At 48.3% G+C, this 14,763-nt stretch overlaps 1 protein-coding gene across 2 annotated transcripts in view; it reads left to right on the top strand.

Moving 5' to 3' along the window:
* The window catches only part of LOC138810290 (alpha-tectorin), a 68,417-nt gene that overhangs the window by 38,050 nt on the left and 15,604 nt on the right, over positions 1–14,763 (top strand). For both annotated transcript variants that reach the window (XM_069997398.1, XM_069997399.1), the window contains exons 11-13: positions 513–1,074; positions 7,213–7,412; positions 12,527–12,910. In XM_069997398.1, coding sequence (XP_069853499.1) covers positions 513–1,074; positions 7,213–7,412; positions 12,527–12,910 — 1,146 coding nt within the window. The remainder of the gene's footprint in view (positions 1–512; positions 1,075–7,212; positions 7,413–12,526; positions 12,911–14,763) is intronic.

The following is a 14,763-nucleotide window of genomic DNA, read 5'->3' as shown; positions in this document are numbered from 1 at the left end:
ATAGGGGCAGAGTCCGGAGGATGAAGAAGAGGCGGACAAGTAGAAAGGAGTGTACCCAGCAGGGACTTGCCAAGTGAAGTCATCCTCCAAGAGGGGAAAAAAAAATCCCAAAGAATTGAATACATTGGGGCTTACCTAAAATAAATCTGTGGTAGAGCTGGAAATAGAAATACAAGACTTCTAGGTTTGGGTATTTTATTCTAAACTTTAATTGAATTCTTATTACCCTCTCATTACCTTGGAGAAAACAATTTGAGCTCCTGGGGGATAACAAATGCTACGTAAACCAAAGGCACTGAAATAAATAGGTATATTCGTTTACAAAGGATAGTCATTTAAGTCTGTTCAAATCCTAATAATAATAACTGGCTGGCATAAACAACACTCTATGCAAAGGCTGCATTCAGCCTACCTGGGATCCTGGAGAATTTGTCTTCCTTGAGACTAACAAGTGGGAAAGCTGGGAAATCTCCGGGCAGCTGTGCTTCTCTACTCTCCGCCTTCTCTTACAGGTCAATGACGAACGGCTTTATCTGCCCCTGAAGCTGGGTCAAGGGAAGATAAACATCTTTTCCTTTGGCTTCCACGTGGTGGTGGAGACTGACTTTGGCCTGAAGGTCGTGTATGATTGGAAGACATTCCTGTCCATCACCATCCCCCGGAGCATGCAGAACGGCACCTACGGCCTGTGTGGCCGCTACAACGGAAACCCCGATGATGACCTGGAGATGCCCATGGGTCTGCCCGCACTGAGCATCCATGAGTTTGGGCAGAGCTGGGTGAAGAGGGACACCTTCTGCCAGGTAGGCTGTGGTGACCGCTGCCCATCCTGTGCCAAAGTCGAGGGTTTCTCCAAGGTGCAGCAGCTGTGCAGCCTGATCCCCAGCCAGAGCGCTGGCTTTGCCAAGTGCCACAGCAAGGTCAACCCCACCTTCTTCTACAAGAACTGCCTGTTCGACTCGTGCATCGATGGGGGCGCTGTTCAGACGGCCTGTGGCTGGCTCCAGAACTATGCCAGCACCTGCCAGACTCAGGGCATCGCCGTGACCGGCTGGAGGAATTACACCTCGTGCTGTGAGTCCCTCTGCTCACCTCTCCCCACAGCTTCTTTCTGCTCGTTCTGGATTGGGGTGGGGGCTGCCCTTCCAACTCATGAGTCAGAGCGAACTGAGAGCGCGATTCAGGAATGTACCATTAGGAATGGAGTTTATAATCTGAAACATGGCTCACCTCTGCTTTCCTTATCTGCAAAATGGGGATACCATGCCTCCCCTGGTTACGTTGGAGGAAGAGATGAGATGGTAAGCATGCCATAACACGTTTGCCACAGAATCATGGAGGAAGAACTAGACGGTTCCTTCATTTGTTCATTTATTCTAGAACCTCTAGGTCCCTCCACACAGTGGTAATGTACCCACTTTTTCTAAGTGGATTCATAAATGCTATGTGTCAGCCTTGAGTATTAAGAGCATAAGAAAGGGATCAGAGCTTCTGGATTCTAGCCTTGACTTTGTCTTTAAGGATCTGTGTGACCTTGGACCAATCTACTTTGTCCTCCCTGGTGCTCACTTTCCCCTGCTGAGGAGCAGTCATTATGCTGCCTGCATCATTTAGACTGCACGAAGGTTGGGAAGCCCAAATAGGGCCACTGGAATCCCACAGCACACACAATGCCTGCTAACTGGTGTTGTATGAATGACTTGCTCTGCGCCAACCCTCCTGCTGAATGCTTTATCAACATTAGCTCATTAATTCTTCTCAATAACCCAATTAGGCAAAGGGGAGTGGAGACTCTGGGGAGACAGAGGTGAGACAAGGTGGGAAGCAAAGTCTGGGATCTGACTTTGCAATCCCAGAGCCCCTGTACCACACAGTGGGCTGGAGGATTTGCCCACACGCAAGGAAAGGGAGAGGCTGGGAGGAGAAGCTGTGGATGGAATGCGACTGTCTGTTCTTCCGTCTCAGTCTCATTAAGCACGGCAAGTTTCTTTTAGGAGGTCTGACTCTACAGACAGACAGGCTACAAATAGATGCCGAATGCCTAGAGCTGTAAACAAGGGATTCAACAGGGAACACAGTCCCATGTTCATCTTGGAAAAGGGAGATTTAGATGTAAAACCAGAAGCAGTGTTGTGGCTTAATGCACACACAATAGCTTTCTTTCCGTATACAGTCACCGGATGCAGGGAAGCTGGATGGTGGGGGTCAAGGGGAAAGTGAGTGGAGAGAGAGCAGCTCTGTTTCACACAGGCTCAGTCCCACCCGGCTCAGTCCCCAAGTGAAGCAGTGAAGGACTTACTGCCAGTAGGGAGTGACCGCCTCTAGTATCTTCCATAAAACTAATAGCCCTAGTAAAAGAATGTCTACATTGGGGGTAAGACTTTAGAGCAACGGAGGTCAGCACAACGGACTAACGAACATTCTGTCCTCTAAATCAGCAAGCCAGCCCCGGGGCCCAGTGGCCATACGGGCACAGGATCTGGAAACAAGTTTGGAAAAGAGTCTTGGCCTGTGTTTCTTGAGACCTGCTACAGAGAATAGCTCCCTGTGCGTGCCATGCATGCTGGCTGTGCGCCCTCTCTCTGCCTCTCCCTCTCTCTCCTCCCACCCTCTCCCTTTCTCCCCCTGCTCTTAGATGGCTGGCGTAGTGGAGGTGGCGTAGGCAAGGTGCAGGGTACAGCGTGGTGCCAGAAACCTATCATGTCTAACCACAACATAGAGGAAATTCACTGAAGGGGCAGATGGCAAGACTTCTCATTTCAGTCAAGGGGCCTCTATGTGTGCCACTCGTGCTAAGGATAAAGAACCCGGTTAGCAAGCCTCGGCCCCTTCCTCCCAGGAAGAAGGCCCCCTCTCCCCTATAAGGGGATGAAGGCGGTGAAGATGACTTTTCTTGTCCACCCGATGTCCCCTCTGTCCGTACCCTCTCCTCGCTCCTCCTCAGTCCTGGTTGCTCCTTTTGTACCTGACTGGGCAGCCGCATTGGCAGCACTCAGCCCTGGGCTCACCCTGCTTCTGTCTGAGCCTTGGATCCCATCCCTGCCACAGACCAGCTGCCCCCAGCATGCCAGGGCTGACCACCAGGGCCAGCAGGAAACAGAAAGCCAGAAAACTGTTCCTATCACAGCCTACTTAAGATGTTGCTCCTGCTTTATCATGTAAAAACAAAAAGCAGGGGCTGAGATCCAAAAGCTAGAGCACCTGGGGTGGTTGTACATAACCAAAAGAAAAGCTGAAAGGGGAGAACTAGTCTGTATTTTGAGCATGGTACGTGGAGCGAGAAGGGACCAGGCACAAGTTGGAGACTGAAAGGCTGGTCTGAGCACAGTCCTTGGGAGCTGTATTGTGGAGTGACTGACCTCTAGGAAGGAGAGACAGGACTGGATCCCATTGCTCTGTTGAAATCAATCGAATCCAACACTCCCAGGTTGAGACAGGAGGAATGGTCCTTACGTAAGATTGCCTGTTCCATTTGTGCTTTATAGGTAACAGAGTGGAATGCCAATGTTTCTCAGTGATATTGGCGGTTCCTATCAATGGGATAATTTATTACTCAATTACATTATTTGCAAATGCGTTAGAAAACCTCTTCATCCGAGTTGAACAAATAGGCTTGGAGAGAGAGGGGAGGTAAATTCTCTCAATTACTAACCCTGCCTTGAAATTCATCCAGCTGAATCTGAACATCTTCCAGTCCTTTAATGAGGGACATCAATGGTAAAAATCTTGCTGTGCACCAGGCCCTGGTCTGGGGAGGATGTGTGGGCTCCCTCATTTACTCCATGCTGCGCTCGTAGAGCAGGGACTTCCATTCTCAGGGAGAAAACACTAAGAAACAAATGGGTGTTCCCAGGAAGGCTGGAGAGCTGGTGCCTGCCCTGGCCAGTGCCCCCTCCCCAGCCCTCCTCACCCCGCTTCTCACACGTGATGTCTTCCTTACTGCAGAGTCCCTGTGACTAAAGCAACTTAAAGGATTTATTTTAGCTCAGGCTTTCAAAGATTTCACTCTGTGGCGGGTCGGCTCCATGGAAGAATCTGGAGGGTAAGGTAGGGAGTTCTGGGTCTCATTGAAGGTATGAGGTCCAGTGGAAATACTTGAAAGAGCAATGAATATCTTCACCTTCCCATATAGTCAAGTAGATAACAACGCTTCAGTCACTGTTAATACACACACATTAAATACAACAAATGAACAACATAAAAATAAATGTAGCTAATACTGGTACATGACTGAGTAGACCAACTGCTGAAGTGCCCTGAACCTCCAGAAGTAGCTTGAAAACTAAAGAGAAATGAGTCTATGGTAAAGTCTATTTGGCATTTCAAATCATGGGAGATATATATATATATGTATATGTATATAAACAGTTAAGGGATGGCTGACAAAAAGAAGTTAAATCTCCCCTTTGTTCCTCACTGCAAAATAAGTCCAGACACAACAAAATTAAACGTTAAAAAATGAATTAGGCTGGGTGATGGTGGCTCACACCTGTAATGCTAGCTACTTAAGGAGACTGATATCTAAGGATCAAGGTTCGAAGCCAGCCCAGGCAGGAAAGTCCTAATGAGCTGGAAGTGGCGCTGAGGCTTAAAGTGGTAGAGCATTAGCTTTGAGCAAAATTGCTCAGGGTCAACACCCAGGCCCTGAATTCAAGCCCCATGACTGGGAAAAACAAATTATCAAAGGACTAGAAGGAATCAGATGTGATAGTATATGCCTGTAACCCTGGCTCTCAGGAGGCTGATGTATGTTGATCATTAGTTTGAGGCAAGCCTGAGCTACCTAGTGAAACCCTGTCTTAGAACAGAACAGAACAAAACAGAACCCTAGAAGAGACTGAGAGAGTTTTGTTGCAACCATCTTTCAGCAGTCTTGTAGCAACATAGAGGTGGAAAGGGCCTTCTAAGCAGACACCAAAGATGGAGAGGAAAACCAGGCTGCATTCAAATCACATTGCCTCTATGTGGTAAAACAATCAGAAACCAAACAAGTGCAAAATTGTTTAGAAGAGAAGCAAAGTCAGAGAGACACGATAAATGTTTCACTACACCCGTGACACATAGAAGTCTATTTTTAATTTACAAAGAATATTTACAATTTAAGAAGAAGAAAACTCAATACCACCCTGTGTGCATGCAAAAAGGCAGTCCACAGGTGAAGACACACAAATGGTTTACAAATGAAAAAGTCGCCCTCCTCCCAAAGAAAGGTCAACTAGATGTAAGGAAAGTAGGTAGGGCAATGTTTACCTTTCAGATTTCTAAGAATTGGGAACTTGGTGGTAAACAGTCAACAAGGATTCAATCCTAGCTCCCCTGGGAACAGGGCAATTGGAGCAGACTCTTTGCTTTAGACTACTTAGACATTCTAAGTCATATTCTGCAGACTCAAATACATATATATATATATATATATATATATATATATATATATAGAGGCTGTTTTATATATATATATATATATATACATATATATATGGCAAAACCATATGTTCAGTGATACTCATCACCACATCATTGTGAACATAAAATACACCATGCAGCAGTGCAAAAACTATAATTCAGGAGTAAATGGAAGAAATATTGTCATGGAAAAGCAACAGGCACAGTTGCTTGTAGTGTGTGTTCCCATTTATGTAACAATAAAGTAGGTATACGGTGTACACAGCCACCCACTTGTCTATGCATAGAAATTTCTGGAAGGATTGGTGGTAATTTGTTTTCAGAGGTTGCCTTTTCATTGTACTTACATGGTTTGCGTTTTTCTAACACAAGCAGGAATTGTGTTTTTGAGACACACACACACACACACACACACACACACACACACACACACACACACACACACACATCTCCAGTATAAGTTGGATATGGTGGCATATGTCTAAATCCCAGCAAATAGAAGCAGGAAATTGTGAACTCATAGCCACTGATCTCCATAGCCTAGGCTACATGACAAGACACTGCCTCAAAAAATACAAGGGCTAGGGAGGTAGCTCAATGGTAGGGCACTTTATCACGTGCAAGGTCCTGGGTTCTGTCCTCACCCTCTCCCTCTCCCTCTCTCTCTCTCTCTCTCTCTCTCTCTCTCTCTCTCTCTCTCCCTCTCTCTCCCTCTCTCTCTCTCTCTCTCTCTCTCTCCCCCTCTCTCTCTCTCTCCCTCTCTCTCCCTCTCTCTCTCTCTCTCTCTCTCTCTCTCTCTCTCTCTCTCTCTCTCTTCCCCCCACTCCGTAAGTCATAGAACTGTGCACTCCACAAATACCTTTACTCTTAGGTAGAAGAGACACTCCCCCCCAAAACCTGAAAATTATTCTTTCTTCACCTAAATGTAGTTCTGTTGTTAGTGTACATTGGTTAAGATAATAACTTCTATGAGACTTTTAAGCAACCCCACCTTTATTGATATCTAATACCTACGAGAACCTACATGCCCACCACTGGGCTGAGCACACATTCACTAAGTCCCCTACGCTCAGCCATAGGCAGGTGCCGTGGGCATGTTACAGTGGAGGAAGCTGAGGCTCAGGAAGCCTAAGGAGCTCATCTGGGTCATCAGGGTGACTTGTCAGAGCCTGTTGCCTTCCCCAGGCCCCTGCCTGCCTTCTTCAAGGCGTCTAGATGCATTGAAGAATGATAGAATGTGACTGATAGGAGTCAGTCAGTCACACACACACACACACACACACACACACACACTCACAGCACACACCTCTCTCCACACACACACACACAGCACACACCTCTCTCCTCAGATCCCAGGGCTCGGAGGCTTCCTGGAGGCTTCCTGCTGATAAGCCGCCGGCCTGAGCTGGCGCTGCGTGGGTGAGACTGCGCATGGGGCTTGGCATCTGGATGGGCTGTGAGGACGAGGAAGGAAATGGATAAGAGGAATGAGCAGGAGTGTGGGCCTCGAGGCAGGCCTGGCGGACTTTGCTTTCTGAGCCGAGGTGTTTAAGGTGGCAAAGAAGCAAAGATCTTGCAAATGGAGGCAGAGAGGAGAGGCCAAAGGGCACCCTCCCTCTGCCCGCCTGTCATTCACAGGACTGAGTCACACAGAGGCCTCCCAGAGCCCAGAGGGTGGTAATGAGGAGCCACACCAGCCTCACACCTCCTCACTCACCCACCCCCTCCGTCTCCCTGGGCAACGGCTACAGACCTCCTTCCGCAGCCCACGCGGACCGTGCACATCCTGACTGGCCCTTTCTGTTGCAGCGGTCACCTGCCCGCCCCACAGCCACTACGAGAGCTGCGTGAGCGTCTGCCAGCCCCGCTGCGCCGCCATCCGTCTGAAGAGCGACTGCAACCACTACTGCGTGGAGGGCTGTCAGTGTGACACCGGCTACGTCCTCAACGGCAAGAGCTGCATCCTGCCCCACAGCTGCGGCTGCTACGCGGACGGCAAGTACTATGAGGTGCGCCACCCCTCCAACCCCCAGGGCGCGGCCAGGCCCGGCACCCGCAGATCACACGCCTGTCATCCCAGCTACTCAGGAGGCTGAGAGCTGAGGATCGCAGTCCAAAGCCAGCTTGGGTAGCAAAAGCCCCTAAGACTCTTACTTCCAATTAAGTAGCAAAAAGCCGAACGTGGAACTGTGGCTAAAGTGGTAGAGCACCAGTCTGTGGAGCAAAAATGCTGAGTGACAGCATGCACGCACGTGCATGCACACACACACGCGCGCGCACACACACACATGAAGGTGGTCAGAATTAACCACAGTGAACTGAGCGGGGAAGGTAGGCCAGTGCAAAGGCTGTGCGACTTGGAAGAGCATCTTGGCCTCCCTCCCCCTCCTTCTTCCTCTTCCTTTCTCCCTCCTCCCCCTCCTTCCTCCTCCCTCCTCAGCACCAAAAGGGCATCTCTGCCCCTGGGGTGCCTTTCCCTGGAGGCCCCCAGACCCTGTGAGTTTCCTCTCCTATAAATCTGAGTTTGGGAGTTCCGACATGGCTCTGCACTGGAAGTACAGTGGCTGTGAATCTGACATTTGTAGCTGTCTTAGCTAAGGACGCTTTTAATGGAAAAGGTTGGAATGGGTGGCCTTCCCTAGATGCTAGCCCCCCCCATCCACACCCCCATCCCACCACTCTCCTGACCCCCCCCCAGCTCCCTGCCTCCCCACCCCCACTGCGGGCCCTCTGTCCTTCTACATGGTCCCCAGAGAGCTCTGTCTGGGCTGCCCACGCTGGCTGACACCCTACCCTGTGCTGCTTCTTTTCTGTGGGGCTTTACACAGAGAGCTGATGATGAAGTCCCTGATGGATACTTCCCAATAACACGTGTTAGCTTACTAAATCGTTTCATCTTTTGGACTTTGAAGTCTTTGGAGGGAGGCAGAGGAGCCTGTGACTGGAGATTCTAGACTATATACCAATTCTGTAGTCATTTTTTTATGTTAGTACTGAGACTGAACTCAGAGCCTTAGCTTTTTCACTCAAGGCTGGTGTTCTACCACTTGAGTCCCAGCTCTGCTTCTGGCTTTTTGTTGGTTGATCGGAGATAAGAGTCTCATGGGCTTTCCTGCCTGGCTGGCTTTGAATCGTGATTCTCAGCCCTCAGCCTCCTGAGTAGCTAGGATTATAGGTGTGAGCCACCAGCACCTAACCTTAGTCTTTTTTGAGATGCTAGAATCCTAACATAGAAAAGGTCTTGTTGTCTAGGGAAAGTCTTCAACCTGTGGCTGGGTCTCAGACCCTTATGTGGGTGTGTAGACAGTGAATCCCAAACTGTGCAACCACTGTATAGGTGGCATTGTGGGAGGGGGACAAAACGTGTTTCCTGCTTAAGGAACTTGAAACATCTATTCAGGAAAGAACAAGGGAGCAGTTAGAAAATAACATATCAAAAAGTGAAAAAAGAACACAGAGAAAATCAATTTTAAATGGAAGAGAATGGCAGCAGTTAAAAGGAATCAATTGATATGCCTGAATTTGAAATCAACTAGGCAAGGAAAATAATATATAATGTAATGCTGCATTGACTTGTTCATGACAGATAACTTGCCTTGACATTGGGAATGCATAAGAGTGGGAATGTGGGCACCACCTTCCATTTCATTTTCCCTGGAAAATGCATTTAATGGTTAGGTCAGAAAGACAGGGAGAAAGTAGAATAGAGCTAATAAAAGTGCACTTCTCAGGAGAGGTGATACTTAAGTTTGCTTTTAGAAATATCACTGAGGCGGGGCATGGTGGCATATAACTGTAATCCCAGCTACTCAGGATGTAAAGGTAGGAGAAGCACGGCCCAAGGTCAGTCCTAGGCAAAACACTAGTGCTCTAATGAACAAGCTGTGTGTGTGGTGTGCATGTGTGGTGTTCAGGTGGAGTGGCTAGGAGGAGGATCCAAGGACAGCCCCAGGCAAAAACTCAAGACCCTGTCTGAAAAATAGCTAAAACATAAAATGGGTCTGAAGTAGCTCACGTGGTAGAGCACCTGCTTAGTAAGCTTGAAGTCCTGAGGTCAAATCAAACCCCAGTACAAACCCCATTACTGTCCCTTCCCCATACCCAGTACACACTCCACTCCCCTCCCCCCCGAGATTATTTAAAAGGAAGAGGTAGAACATGAGAGAAAGTAAGTTTAGTTTTCTCGTCTGGGAGAAGATACAAATAGGTTCCAAACTTAGAAAACGTTTTTCTAAATCCTTCTCCCAGCCTGGAGACTGACCAAAATCTCTCTGTGTCACCGTACCCCTCGCGCCCCTGTCCCCCTTGGCGGGGGTCCTGAGTGTCTGTGTAGCATGGGGGATGAGCCTGGGTCTCACCCCAGCTGCGTCACTAATGGGACGTGGTGTTGAACCATCAGCGTCATTTCCCTCAGTCTGTCTCCCTTCGAATGAAAGATGGCTAAAAGTACTGACTGGGTAGAGTTGCTGTATGACTAGGCCAGGTGCCCAGCCTCGAACCTGTCAGCTAGTCATTCAATAATTGGTAGCTGATATCATTATTGCTACTGCTGTTCTCTTGAGAAACATTTTGTAAATTAAAAAAACCAACCCAGGCACATTAATGAGATGATGCCTATAAAAACCCTTGGAACTCCCAAGGAAGGCACAGCCCAGCTCTGCTAGCTATTAGTTCTATAAACATTACTCTCTGTTTTTCATCAGTGTCAGTGGGTTTTGACAACAGCTTATATTTGGGAAGAGGCAGAGCCACAATTCAAACAAGCTGGAGGGGGTTGGGGGGCGGCTTGTTGATATAGTAAATGTCTTTGGAAATAAAGAGAGAACACATCTAGCCATTAGCATGTATGGTAAGCTGTCTTTGTCGTGTCTGATTAAGGTAAAGAAAGTGGCATGGCGCCAAGGCACTTTCCTTGGATGCTAGTTTCATGACCAAGTTCCCCTGTGGATGAATTATTTATCCTTGATCATATCCACACACACAGGGTTGTTTTTCTCTTTCCACCGATACAATGTCTGAATTTCTTATCGGAAAGAGGCCAGACCAACCACTCAATTATTCTGTAAATCTGATAAGAAAAAATGAAGTCAATTTGTGAGGCGGCTGGCACCCAGAATATGTTATAGATCTGGAGGGAGAGAGGACTTGGTTCCAGGAATGACTTCACTCGGAGGATGAAAGAATCAACAATGGCATCTTGAAGTACAGGTACTGGAAGATCTCGTCCTTTAGCAATTTGCCCTTGGATCTTAGTCACAGCTGTTGTTGACAGTGGGGGGTGTTGATAAGCCTATCCTTGAAGCAGCCAATGGTGACCAGAAAACATCATAGGTCTTTTTGTGCTGCTGAGATAGATATCTTTTCCAGATTGTACCCTTGGTAAATTGATACAGGTTACGTGCATCAAAACCGAAGATCTGAAATCCTCAAGGCCACAAAATAAGTAACTTTTTGAGAGCTGATTTGATGCCACAAGTAAAACCCACTCACACCATGAAACTTTGTTTCATGCACAATTTTAAAAAGGGACTGTATTAAATTACCTTTGGGCTGTGTGTAGAAGTCGTGTATGAAACAGATGCATTTTGTACTTAGACTTGGGTCCCATCCCCAAGGTATCTCATTATACATATGCAAATAATCCAAAATCTGCAACACTTCTGGTCTATAGCATTTCAGATGAGGGATGCTCAATTTGGAATGCCCACACATCTATGTATTGGGGCCACATCTGACTTGGGCAGCCACGATCATTTTTCCAAAAGTTTCCTGGGATTCTTAGCCTAGAGAAAGTGCAAAATCAAGAATACAAAATTCAAGGGTGTCTACAGATTGTTGTCTGTTTGAACAAGAGAGAAGGATAGTAGAGACTCTTCATTGTAAGCATTGTAATGGTTTTATATAATTCTCAGACTTTCTGAGGAAGATAAACGGTTCTTCTATAGTAGCTATGATTACTGAGCATTGGAAACACATCTCCATGCCTTTTTATTGTTCTTTGTTTTTTTTTTTTTTTTTTCGGTCATGGGGCTTGAACTCTGGGCCTGGGCGCTGTCCCTGTGCTCTTCAGCTCAAGGTGAGAGCTCTACTGCTTGAGCCACAGCACCACTTCCCGTTTTCTAGTGTTTTATTGGAGATAAGAGTCTCATGGAGTTTCCTGCGCGGGCTGGCTTTGAACCGCAATCTTCAGATCTCAGCCTCCTGAGTAGCTAGGATTACAGGCATGAGCCACTGGAGCCTGGCTCCATGCCTTTTTAAATCTGACCTTCACACTGTCAGGTCAGACATGCTCTTTAATTTAGAGATAAACAAACTGGACTGGGGATGTGGTTCAGTGGTAGAGCATATGTCTGCCATGTGCAAGGCCCTGGGTTCCATCCCTAGCACCACAAGAATACAAAAACAGTTGCGTAGACACAACAGACTGACACACACCAGGAGATTAGGAACATCCCCCAGGACATCACACACCTCGGGTGCTAGGGCTGGGCTGACACTTGGGTGGATGGTCCCAGCGCTGGCCTTCCATGCAAGCGAGATGTGGATGAGATCACAGCCAGGATGCCCGAGAAAAGAGGGACATGCAACAGAAACCCGATCAGGAGGAGGCTAGACACAGCAGCCTTTTGGAAGGATGGGCGAGGTGAAAGGTTAAACGACCCATCCGAAGGAAGAGTTGGTGATCAGTGTCTTTTGACTAACCTGAGATTCGAAGGGCTGGTTTTTTCCATCTTGACTTCAATTCCGTCCTTGAAGTGGAGCCTGTGTCTGTCAGAAGTGTGGCTCCTGGTTGCTAGTTTGTGCATCTGCACTCTTCTTTCCCTCCTTCACCGCGTTCCTCGAACAGCTGCGTATTCAGGTGGGCTATGAGTAGTTCTATGACCCAGAGATCCCAGAATCCCCGATGGGGACCCATCACCCCCACTGCGTGTGATCTGGCTTCTGAGTTGGCTTGGAACCTGGCACACTCCCTGGGGCCAAATCCAGCCACTGTTTAGGCTAGGCTAGGCTGGCCTGGTGTCTGGGAGGCTCCAGATGGACTGGGTCTTGGGGGGAGCCTGTAGGGGGAGGTCCCCAGGCCTGGACCCCAGCCTGCGTGTGATGCCTGCGGCCCCTCTTGCAGCCCAAGCAGCTGTTCTGGAACAGTGACTGCACGCGGCGCTGCCGCTGCTTCCGGCGCAACCTCATCCAGTGCGACCCGCGCCAGTGCAAGTCCGGGGAGGAGTGTGCGCTGCGCCACGGCGCCCGTGGCTGCTTCAGCACCAGGTCCTCCTTCTGCCTGGCGGCCGGCGGCGGCGTCTTCCGCACCTTCGACGGTGCCTTCCTCCGCTTCCCCGCCAACTGCGCCTTCGTGCTCTCCACCATCTGCCAGAAGCTGCCCGACGTCTCCTTCCAGCTCATCATCAACTTCGACAAGTGGTCCTCCCCGAACCTCACCGTCATCTCCCCAGTCTACTTCTACATCAACGAGGAGCAGATCCTCATCAGCGACCGCAACACCGTCAAGGTAACACACCTGGCCTGGCCTGGCCTGGCCTGGGGAGGACGGGCTGATGGGCCAGGGATGCCAGGGCCTTGGCTGCAATGTGTCTGGCCTGGCCTGGCCTGGGGGAGACGGACCGATGGGCCAGGGACCCCAGGCCCACGTGGGCTGAGCGTGTGTGGTGCCCAGCTAAGCAGGTTAGTTGTTGGGTCAAAGTGCCATGGCATCCACTAACCACGCTCGGGTGAGCCGATTTTAAAGACTAGATGTGCAATGTTTCTGTGAACCTATAACTAAGCCTAGTACCAGGACAGGTTCACGCTGTAATCCTAGCTAATAAGCAGGCTGAGCATTGTAGTTCAAAGCAGCCTTGGCCAGACTCCTAATTTAAGACTCGATATTAACCCCAGCTCAAAAAAACCACAGAGTGGTTCAAGTGGTAGAGCACCATCACCCTTGAGCAAAAAAGCCAACTGAGAGTGTGAGGCTCTGAGTTCAAACCCCAGCACAATAAATAAATAAATGAAACAGAATAAAAGGCATGGATAGCTACCAGAGTTTCAGGGAACAAAATGGCAGCCAGGTGCCCTCTGGATTGATTGTCACGACACATTTGCTCTGTTTTTAACAGTGCTATATCCTTAGCCCTGTCCAACTGTCTGTCTTCTTGCCCTTTCCCCCACTAAGACATCTGCCTATGAAAACAGTGACTGGAACAAACAACCACCCATCCAAGCCTCCTCTACAAGGGATCAGAGGACCCAGGATGGGATACCAAGGGGAGGAAAGTGGTGAATTTCTCTTTGATTGGCACTTCCCTAGGTCACTTGTCTGCTTTTGTTGTTTTTTTTTTTGGGGGGGGGTTATTTGGCAAATCTTAGATCTGTTTATAAATAAACATGAAGCCCTCCCTGACCCCTTATAACCATTGTCTGGAGGGATCCATTCCTTCTGCCTAAGAAGATAATCTGCTCTATTGACAGTGACCCCTAGACTCTGAGCTGCACCATGGTCTCGGCAGGTAAACCTGAAGACGGAGCCAAGCTCCATCTCTAGAGCCCAGGCAGGGAGGGGCAGGGAGAGAACCCAGTATCGTTATTTTGGAATGGAAGGTTGTGAATCTGCTTTCCACCCTGGCCGGGATATTCCAGCACTGAGTGACCTTTTATTGGAAGAGTCATCAAATAGTTTAGTATCCAGCGTCAGGCAAAAGACTGGCTGGATTTTGCAAGCTTAGAATCATCTGGATTTTAATGCCGGTTTTGAACTTTAATAAAAGCCGCTACTGGTTTTGACATTCCAATTCCTTTCGGAAATGGGCCCACGTGGAGGCCGCTGCACTGGCACAGAATACGAGAGGAAGACATCGCAGGCGCTCACCTGAGAAAGCAACGCGGCTTTGTCATGAGTAAATACCCAGGCTTGCCAAAAATAGGACGGACGATCTTTTAAAATCTTTTTTTTATGAAACTAAAGTTACTAATAACCTGTGGGGAAAAAAGCAATTTATTTTGTAAGTACAGGAAAAGTATGTTATATTCTGTCCCAACGGCCAAGGAAAGAAACATTATAAAGCAAGAAAATGACAAATGCTGAACCGGCTGAGCCTAGAGGACCCCTGGGGGACTTCTGGCCCAAAGATTACAAACAAGAAAACAACAAATATGGCAAACACCCCCACATTTGTTTTAATGACGTTGGACTCTGCTCTGTACAGGATTAGCATGTCATTTTCAGTAATTGGTTTCTGCTGGGGAAAGTTGTGGACAAAATTCCTTCCATTCACCGAGGGTACTGCCATTCTAATACTGCCTTCCCTCCTCCCTCACTACCCCCTTGTGCTCCATAGTTGACTTCCCTTGGGAAGACTGTAAGAT

Source organism: Dipodomys merriami, unplaced genomic scaffold, assembly GCF_024711535.1.
Source record: "Dipodomys merriami isolate MVZ:Mamm:240054 unplaced genomic scaffold, mDipMer1.0.p SCAF_103, whole genome shotgun sequence".
In the NCBI taxonomy this organism is placed as follows: Eukaryota; Metazoa; Chordata; class Mammalia; order Rodentia; family Heteromyidae; genus Dipodomys; species Dipodomys merriami.
This window is presented reverse-complemented; position numbering and strand designations above follow the sequence as displayed.